Source organism: Gymnoscopelus braueri, assembly GCF_963280865.1.
Source record: "Gymnoscopelus braueri genome assembly, chromosome: 18".
Taxonomy (NCBI): domain Eukaryota; kingdom Metazoa; phylum Chordata; class Actinopteri; order Myctophiformes; family Myctophidae; genus Gymnoscopelus; species Gymnoscopelus braueri.
The window spans coordinates 19,257,376-19,267,280 of record NC_137618.1 but is presented as its reverse complement, the minus strand read 5'-3'; the positions used below and the strand labels follow the sequence as shown (position 1 = coordinate 19,267,280).

At 43.3% G+C, this 9,905-nt stretch overlaps 1 protein-coding gene across 1 annotated transcript in view; it reads left to right on the top strand.

Moving 5' to 3' along the window:
* lats2 (large tumor suppressor kinase 2) overlaps positions 1–9,153 on the top strand; it is a 36,622-nt gene extending 27,469 nt beyond the window's left edge. The window contains exons 5-9 of the mRNA XM_080412777.1: positions 91–318; positions 556–910; positions 1,503–1,691; positions 2,333–2,439; positions 4,351–9,153. Coding sequence (XP_080268903.1) covers positions 91–318; positions 556–910; positions 1,503–1,691; positions 2,333–2,439; positions 4,351–4,935 — 1,464 coding nt within the window. The 3' untranslated portion in view covers positions 4,936–9,153. The remainder of the gene's footprint in view (positions 1–90; positions 319–555; positions 911–1,502; positions 1,692–2,332; positions 2,440–4,350) is intronic.
* Positions 9,154–9,905: the final 752 nt, after the last annotated feature.

Here is a 9,905-nt window from a genome sequence, read left to right as displayed (position 1 = left end):
CAGCCTGAGCCACCAGGGCGCCCCGTTTGCTAGCACGTCCTCCTCTCAACCCCTTTCCTCTCCTTAATTCCTCCCCCTCCTTCCTCCTAGGCCGGCCTATCAGAAGCAGAGCAGGAGCAAATGCGGAAGATGCTTAACCAGAAGGAGTCCAATTACAACCGGCTGCGCCGTGCCAAAATGGACAAGGCCATGTTCGTCAAGTTCAAGACTCTGGGAATCGGCGCCTTCGGTGAGGTGTGCCTGACGCGTAAGGTGGACACCGGTGCCCTCTATGCCATGAAGACGCTACGCAAGAAGGACGTCCTGAACCGCAACCAGGTAATGGGATGAAATGCAGGAAGAAATATTCGTGATGAGTAATGCCCATTTTAAAAAAAACACTGCACCTTTTTCTGATATTAACCAATTTCGTCCCTATTTTGGGCATTTAATTCACTATTTACCATACAACAAAATATAAAAGGGTAAGCGGGAGCTTACCGTGGCGGCATGGAGCATGGAACAAGAGCTTAATAGGATTGCATTCCATTACAAATAACTGTTTCTTTGCCCCAGGTGGCCCACGTGAAGGCGGAGCGGGACATCCTGGCGGAGGCTGACAACGAATGGGTGGTGCGCCTCTACTACTCGTTCCAGGACCGCGACAGCCTGTACTTTGTCATGGACTACATTCCCGGTGGGGACATGATGAGCCTACTCATCCGCATGGGTGTGTTCCCGGAGACGCTGGCCCGCTTCTACATCGCCGAGCTGACGCTGGCCATCGAGAGTGTCCATAAGATGGGCTTCATCCACCGTGACATCAAGCCAGACAACATCCTGATCGACCTGGACGGACACATCAAGCTGACTGACTTCGGCCTGTGCACCGGCTTCCGCTGGACGCACAACTCCAAGTACTACCAGAAAGGTGAGGGCGGGTCCCTAAGCTCACGTTGTTTATTAAAATGTATATATTCAGTGTACGCTATAGGGTTGGGAAATAGATAATGGAACGTCGACTTTGAGGAGGCCGGGTTGAAAGTGGTATTTAGTATTTAACCAATGAAAAGTATTAACAAGAGCTTGTTATACAAGGTTTCCACCTGACAGCAACGATGTGTAAAATCAGGCGTACCCGGACATTGCAGCTGAAAAGCTTTAACACACACACACACACACACACACACACACACACACACACACACACACACACACACACACACACACACACACACACACACACACACACACACACACACACACACACACACACACACACACACACACACACACTGGGTCTCATATATCACATTTTCCCACAGGAGTATCAAGTTTTTGGTAAAACGCAGTGCTGATTAATAGTTTCTATAATTTCATGAGGACAGGTACACAAATATTGACAAAGCTATTGATAACGTGGGCCCATTGTCCCCCCCCCTTTGTAGCACAAAACATACAGTATATTGCATATTATCTTTGTATGTAATACCACTTTTTCTTCTTCTCGTCCTCCTCTGCAGGAAGTCATGTCAGACAGGACAGCATGGAGCCCAGTGACTTCTGGGATGACGTGTCCAACTGTCGCTGTGGTGACCGGCTGATGACACTGGAGCAGCGTGCCAGTGCCACACGGCAGCACCAACGCTGCTTGGCTCACTCCCTGGTGGGAACGCCCAACTACATCGCTCCCGAGGTGCTGCTTCGCAAAGGTGGGTGGCACGGAAAGACCAGAGTATGCTTATCTATATATATGAATGCAGTGTTCACCGGTTCTCTGCCCAGTTCTTCAAAAATCAATCTCAACTTCATGGTGTGGTAACTCATTACATAAATATAACATCTTAATGATACTTCAGCAACCATGGTTACAATGACAGGTTTACATTACAATACACACAGTCCAAAAAACCCAAGAAACACTAAACAATGTGCAGTGTGTGTTAGCTGTAATCTAGCCTCGATCTCCAGGCTTTTATTTTCCTTCACGTTTTGCTCAAAAATAAGAGCCTGGACCAGCCTGTTGACGTTCCTGGAATAGGAAGTGGGTGATTGTCCCAACCAACCGCAAGGTGCAGTGGGCGTCGCTCCAAATGTTGTGACGTCAGGGCTCTCAATGCTGCACATTGGGGAGGAGGAGGGGCGCAGATCGGTGAACTAATGGGATCCGGCGGATTCTCTCTTCGGAGATTTAAACCCACCCCTCTAGACAGGATATCAGACGCGCTAGGGCAGCCTAGCTGTAATCAAAAAGCAGATTCCATGAGATGTTTCTTTAATTTATTTTAAAAATCGGATTTACTTGCTGGCTGTATGAGTTGTGATTGAAGGACTGTGTCTTTTGTGTGTCCAGGTTATACCCAGCTGTGTGATTGGTGGAGTGTAGGAGTGATCCTGTTTGAGATGTTGGTGGGCCAGCCCCCCTTCCTGGCACCCACCCCCACCGAGACCCAGATAAAGGTCAGTCATAATGCGGAGGCGGGAAGGTAGAACTGTCACTGCTGCACCTTCGTTGTGGTGACTGGCCGACTGGGTGATCGACTTGACTGAATTTTAATCTGAGACTTAAGACACAGGAGAATGTATCTCTACTTTAACCACTTCAACCAAAAATGAAAAAAGAATAAGTATAAATAAATAATACAATTTTCAAAAATATAGAAATTGATCTATAAGCTAACGTTGCGTCACGATACAATGCGTTTTAAGCTTATAGATACACAATTTTTTGTGAGCTTGTAAATCTGCTATTTCTTTTAAAGTGATAAAGGGTGATTGTTTTGTTTGTTGGTTGATTGGTCAATTGATTGAATTAATTTATGTCTAATAAAAAGGTCAACAACAACAACAGAATATCTTGGCTTACAATGGTGATACAGTACATGGTAATGTATTGCTTTCAGTTGTCATTGTTGTCTTATCAGAGATTACACCTCGTTGGTGGGTGTTTACTTAATGTTAAACTTTGCACTTAATATCATACTGTATACTTAGTGTTACAGTGTGTACTTAACGTAAAATTATGTACTTAGTGTCAGATTGTGTACTTTATGTATGCCTATCTATGATAGTGTTACAGTGTGTACTTACATTGAATTATGCACTTACAGTAGCGTCAGATCATGCACTTGGAGTTGGATGTAGTTATGTTACGTATGTATAATAGTGTTACAGTGTGTCATTTTCATTAAATGATGTACTTGGTGTCCGATTGTGTACTTGGAGTTGGGTGCACTTATGTATGCCTATGTATGGTAGTGTAATTCTGTGTTCACACTGAAAACTACAAAGCTACAGGCTACAATTCATTTTCAATGGCAGACGGCGACATGAAGATACGAGTGTAGCCTTGTCGCCCGCTACAAAATAAAGTTGATCTGGCTTAAACTTCACACTAGCAGCTACAAAGCTACAAAAGGAGAAGTGTGGTTTAACCATTTCCACATACCTTCTTTCGCCACACAATTCCGGCTTGTAACGGGGGAAAAACTAATTATTTCCATCAGTAAGTTCCCTGTTATTTTTAACCCAAGCCTTTATATTTTTCCTCACTCGTCGGACGCACGCTTGATGGTGTCAACGACTGTGTTGTTCAACACTTAAAGAGCGACTTGGCGGCAGATTTGCTGCTTTGCTTTGTAGTTTTGTATCTTTTGTAGCTCCCAGTGTGAACACAGAGTTACAGTGTGTACTTAAAATTAAGTTTTGTACTTAGTGTCAAATCGTGTACTTGGAGTTGGATGAAGTTGACTGTGTATGAGCCTCTTCTTACCACTGTAATTTGTGTACAGGGCAACTCCAGTATGACTGGAGCTGGAGCCAACTTTCCCTGGATAAAGTAATGATCAATGAACTATTACAATAGTAGTTTTAAAATACAAAATTACTATAATGACTTTTTGGTTATGGGGGGTATGGCCGACTGTAAGGATTTAATGAAAAGTGGATAAAGGGGTCAAATAACACCATGGTATTCTTGATTTCTGAATCCAAGTACCCTCTTTACCGGTCTACAACATTTTGCTTAGAAAACTGGAAGAGAAAAATAGCTGGCATATGATGCTATGAATGAAGAATATGACATGACATTACAGATTACAGACTCCTTAGCACTGTAGGTGTGGCCATACCATTTCAATAAGTATTTTCAAAATAGAAAATTATAACAGCAACTATTGCTTTCTGTTCCAACAACAGTTGTGCTAGTCAAGCTTTTGATTTAATTTGGTGTCACACTTTACCTGCAGATGTCTGCAGGTTGTTAAAATATATATACGTATACTTTCTCTCACATACCCGCTGTATTACCTACCCCTAGGGGTACACGTTGTCGTTGGACGTTGCTGTAACATTATGTGTGCCCCCACCCAGGTGATCAACTGGGAGAGCACGCTGCAGGTTCCCCCCCAGGTCAAGCTGAGCCCCGAGGCTGTCGACATCATCGGCCGACTGTGCTGCTCTGCCGAGGAGAGGGTGGGCGGAAATGGCGCCGGAGAGATCAAGGACCACCCCTTCTTCCACCAGGTGGACTTCTCCAGCAACCTGCGGCAGCAGCCCGCGCCCTACCGGCCCAAGATCGCCCACCCCATGGACACGTCCAACTTTGACCCCGTGGAGGAGGACGGGTGCGGGCCGGGCGGCGGGGCGTGGAGCGACAGCGGGGACAGCATGAGCCGTGCCTGGGACGCGCTCTGCTCGCCGCACGGCAAGCACCCGGAGCACGCCTTCTACGAGTTCACCTTCCGCAGGTTCTTCGACGACAACGGCTGCCCCTTCCGCTACCCGAAGCCCCCTGAGGCCGCACCGGCCCCCGCCGGGGGCACGGGGGGAGTCGGCGGCATGGGAGGCCCAGAGGAGGAGGAGGAGGAGGGGGAAGAGCAGTTGGAAGAGGAAGAAGAGGATGACGAGGAGGAGGAGGAAGAGCAGGGGGAGGGGTGTGAGCCTGTGTATGTCTAGGCAGGCCAAAGCTGATTGGCTGGCTTCATCATGAGTCACGGGTGTCCACTTACTTCAGTTCACGACATGCCCGATCTCCCCTCCACCATCCCCACGTACCACTGTCTTTGCGTGTGTGCGTGTGCGTGTGCGTGTGTAAAAATGTGTGTTTCAGACAGAATGGTGAGTGTGAATTGTGAGAACAGGTTGACATAAAACATCTGTTTCATAATTCAGACACTGCTGTGCAGAATCTAAAGTGTGCGCAGAAAGACAACATCGACAGACTCACTGCCCCTGATCCGGGACCAAACTGCAACGTACTGCGTGGAGCTGGACAGGTCGAGGGTCAAGGCCTACGTGGTTAGGAAAACAATGATAATCTTAAAAACAGGTCAAAGTCAGCCCAGAGTCTTATGTCCGCGGAAATGTTGAGGCTCTACGGATCCAACAGGTTGTTGAGAAGTTTAGACGAGGTTGTTGTGAACCAGGGGTCTTTGGTGTTTGGTGTCGTGTCCCCATTCCTTCCACCCTGGGTCTTACATTTGACTGAAACACCTATGTGGTGACCTTTGACACAGGAAGTGACACATGGAAGTGCTTCCTGTTTTTAACTGAGCTGCTTTACACTCAGAGAGAGACTGACGGACTTGTAATGTGAAGAGTGGATTCAGTTTACGGCCTTTTGGAGGAGGTGTGTGTATGGGGGGAGGGGGGGTCATTAAATGTAACCTCTTTCACAGCTCTTCGGAAATAAGCTACAAAATACGCGCATATGCACGCCTCCATGCATACACACACCCACTCATACACACCCCTAGGTTGTATCCCCAGTATAGCTCGTCCATCATTATCAGAGTGGTCCGATAAGGTTGGTTTCTGCAGGTATTAACGGATATATTTGATGGTCATTTTCAGTGCTCTTTTGGCAGTTACATGAGGTTTCTGTCAGATTTAATGGGCAAGCAAATACTCTCAAATCCTCTTACACTTTATCTACTCACAGAGAAAAAAAAGTTGGTCACTGCCACCTTGTGGCAATATCAGTAGGGCTATTTTTACAATCCATTCATAGCCATAGTGTGATTTCCAAAATCTGTGTTAACAGTTAATCCGGTTTTCAGAATCACAATCAAATAAACCAAACAGGGGTTCTTTGGTTCACTCTTGGAGACCTGTATCCACCTCCTTTCATGGTGCCATGATGTTGCGTTCATTGTTTTATATTTTGATGTGTTGTGAAATTGCCAGACTGACGGAGTGTTACGGTGGTTGCTTTTATTGTGTTCCGGACAAAAGTTCTTGTTGCATATCCTATATCTTGAGAATGCCAGCAATGGCACCCACTAGAACTGACCGCCAGCACAGGGTATAAAGTTAGGAATATTCCAAAGGTCTGTCAGGGCCGTCAAAGATGCTACGGTTTATAGATCATGTAGTAACTAATGGGGTTCCACTCTGTTGCCATAGGGCTCAGGATAACACTCCTTTGTTGGCACCCCATCATTTCAATGCTCACTACCATAAAACCTCAACACACACACACACACACACACACACACACACACACACACACACACACACACACACACACACACACACACACACACACACACACACACACACACACACAGTATTACACATTCTGCAAGGTTGGATCCCATTGACGGTGAACACACACAGGTTATAACTTAAACCAGTCTCCACTCCTCTTGTGGTGACAGTTACAGTATGTAAACATGAATCAAAGCAACTTGTTCTTACACAAACAAAATATGTGATAGTATGACTATGTGCAATACAGAAAAGACATTATATATAGTTTTCTAAACACCTAATATCTTTCTGGGCGTTTAATACTGAAACACGCTATGTAAAAAATATAATGGTTTATATATATATATTGCCTTTCAGTTACAACATGACCCCATGCTGCTTATTATTGTGATTTAATATTATTATTTACGTTATAATTGTTATTATCCTTTTTACATGTACACTTCTTTTTTTATTATGCTACAAGAAATGTTGGATCAGTTCAGTTGCCAAGTGTGCTTGTGTCTTGGGAAGTGACAAGTTGTGTACCTCTCTAGTAGTTGAATGTCATTAGAAAATCTGCCACTTTGTAAGGCCTCATTTATGATGTTGTCGCTTGCCAAATGTGTCTTTATGACAAATGACACTCTCGTGTGATGGAGTATAAACTAACGAGATCAGTGTTTTGATGAAAGATGGTAGACTCCTCCCCTTCTGTAATCAGGCTGGCCCAGATTGGGGGAGAGGGAGGAGAATGGGGTGGGGACTGAGACAAAAAAAAGGAGAGAATAAGTTACAGACAAATAAAAAAAACAACAACAGGCAGTTAAAAGAAGAGCATGGCAGTGTTGGTTTCATGAAATGTGTATGAATGAAAAGCTTTCTCTATTTTACAATGCCGGATCTTTTTTTTTTCTATTGTCAAAGAGTTAAGTGTTTTGGTACATTCTTTTTTTATTTATCCTAAAGTGACCACAAGTTTATGAGCGTGTTGATGACTTCTGTGCCATGTCCTGCATCGGAGCCTTGTTGCCCGGACAGACTACGCTTCATAATCGCCCGTGTTCTTTTTCGCTTATTGACAATCAGCCAATTATATTGTTCTCTTCGAGTCAAACTGAGCAACGTTTTGTTTGGTCTTTTTAATATCAAGCAATTCCAGCAGTATTCTGTATTTTGACTGGATGATCGGGAGGGGTAAAGATGAGGTAATTTAAATTACTTCTTCTGCCACACGTCAACACTCTAAATTGAGACCATGTAATTGGTAGAAAGATAAATCCGTATTGGTGTTCATCAGACAAGTTACAATATTTTTTTTGTCCTTTTTTTGTCTTTGTATTGAAATGCATTGTTGTTGTTTTCTTCTGGTTTACTCTACATGTGCCTTGTGTGTCTTTAGCACAAACTTACCACCCTCTTGTTTTTAATGTGATCATCTTAGTCTTTCTCAAGTGGGCGAAAGGTTTTGACTTTGCCCGCACAGGGCCACACACACACACACACACACTTATGTTCACATAAGGGAGAGCATACAATAACACAAATGTTAAAGGAGTAGTTCACCCAAAAAATTACTTATTTTCTATTGCACACCCCATCCAATTTTTTTTTTGTCGCATTCGTAAGCCAATAATTTGATACCGTTTCCTACCGGCTAATGCATCCTAACAAATCCATGAATTCAAGGCTTCATGGGGTGTGTAATTGATAGAAAATAAGTATTTTTTGGGGTGAGCTACCCCTTTTAAAGGTGCAGTAAGACTACATTCACAGAATCATGGCATATGTCTTCATGATACATTAAGCACTCAGTCCTCTATGGGTATAAGTAACTGCATCTCTGCCATATATGGCGGCTGTCAATAATAGACAGCACAATACTTTTGGCCTCCTTTTTGGACTTCCCAAGTTGTTGAAACCCTCTATCAACCAGCCTGTGCGTATGTGCTAGGCAGTAGGCAGGCTGCCAAATATATACATACACACACACACACACACACACACACACACACACACACACACACACACACACACACACACACACACACACACGTTCACCTGGAGGGACTACTCAGTGACAAATAGCTTTATACGAGAACAAAGCTTTCTGTGGCAGTTCTCTGGAGTGTGTGAGGTGCCTCCTGGATGTGGTTTTGTTTTTCTTCTCGTGTCTAAAGGTTAGTGAGTGATGACTGACTTGGTATTCTACACCGTAAAAGTATGAGTGTTAACTTAACTCAGAGAGTGCACAATTACGGGTCCATTTGGTTCCAGGTGTACACTCATTTAGTTGCAGACTCATAAGGGTCCATTTGGTTCCATTTGTACACTCTGAGCTAAATTAACACTGAGGACTTAACTGTGTTAACTGACTTTCTTACTTGTGTAGGCCTATGTTGCTTTTTCACTTTTGTATTGTTACTCTAGGGAGTCTCATATGTGCCATGATGCTCCTTAATGTATGATACACTTCTGTTATTCTTGAATATATATTTATACAGATATACATGTTTTGTATCTTTATCCTCCTTTTTTCCCCATTTCCCTTGTGCTAATATTCAAACATCCATGTCTGCGCAGTATTATAGATGTAATTTGGACAACTATATCTCTTTTTTCATATTATGTATGAACAGAATTTGTAAAAAATGCTTTCACTGTCCTCCTGTGTAAAATATATGTATAAATTAAATTAACCAATGTGGACTTGGGTTTCATTTTATTGAGACATGGTGAATGAATAGCCAAGATTTTAATCAAATGAATATAATGAACAGTCAATTAATTTGTGACTTGGCAGCCCAGTATAACTTGACAGAGTTAAAAGAATAAATCCGATCACATCAGTCAACATTCTGCAATTTATATTTTACATTAATAGTAACTTAAAAGAAGAAATGTCTTCTACTCATCTCTACATTATTGAGCATAGTCTGTAGGCCTAATGACAGTTAACCCACACTGATAGTTCTGTAAATCTTTGCTGACTTTTGTTTTGTCTTGTAATATTACGTAACATGATAGTGTTGCCATGTCCGCTTCTTATAAGTTATAAGCGAGTTTGGGCTTGTTTTTCTGTCAAGTTGCTTGTAAATATCGGTAGCTGCGAGTTGCGTTTTTTGGGCTTGTTTCTAACTTGTAGTCGTGTATTTGCTTATTTGGGCTTGTTTCCTAGTGTTGTTTAAACCAGTGGTTCTTAAACATTTTCATGTCAAGGACCCCCAAATGAATATGTATTTGTCCACAGACAAATTCATAGTGTTGTTCAAATGTTTCAATTGCCGTAGCCTAGTCGCTTCTTTCGGGCTTGTTTTCATAGACCTGGTTGCTTATTTCTCTCTTAGAATCTGGCAACACTAACACGACAGTATCCCATAGCCTGAACGGATGGTCGCGCTATGATTGGCTAATTGGCTGACACAGACACTAGTCATGTAAACTGGGATCAGTTC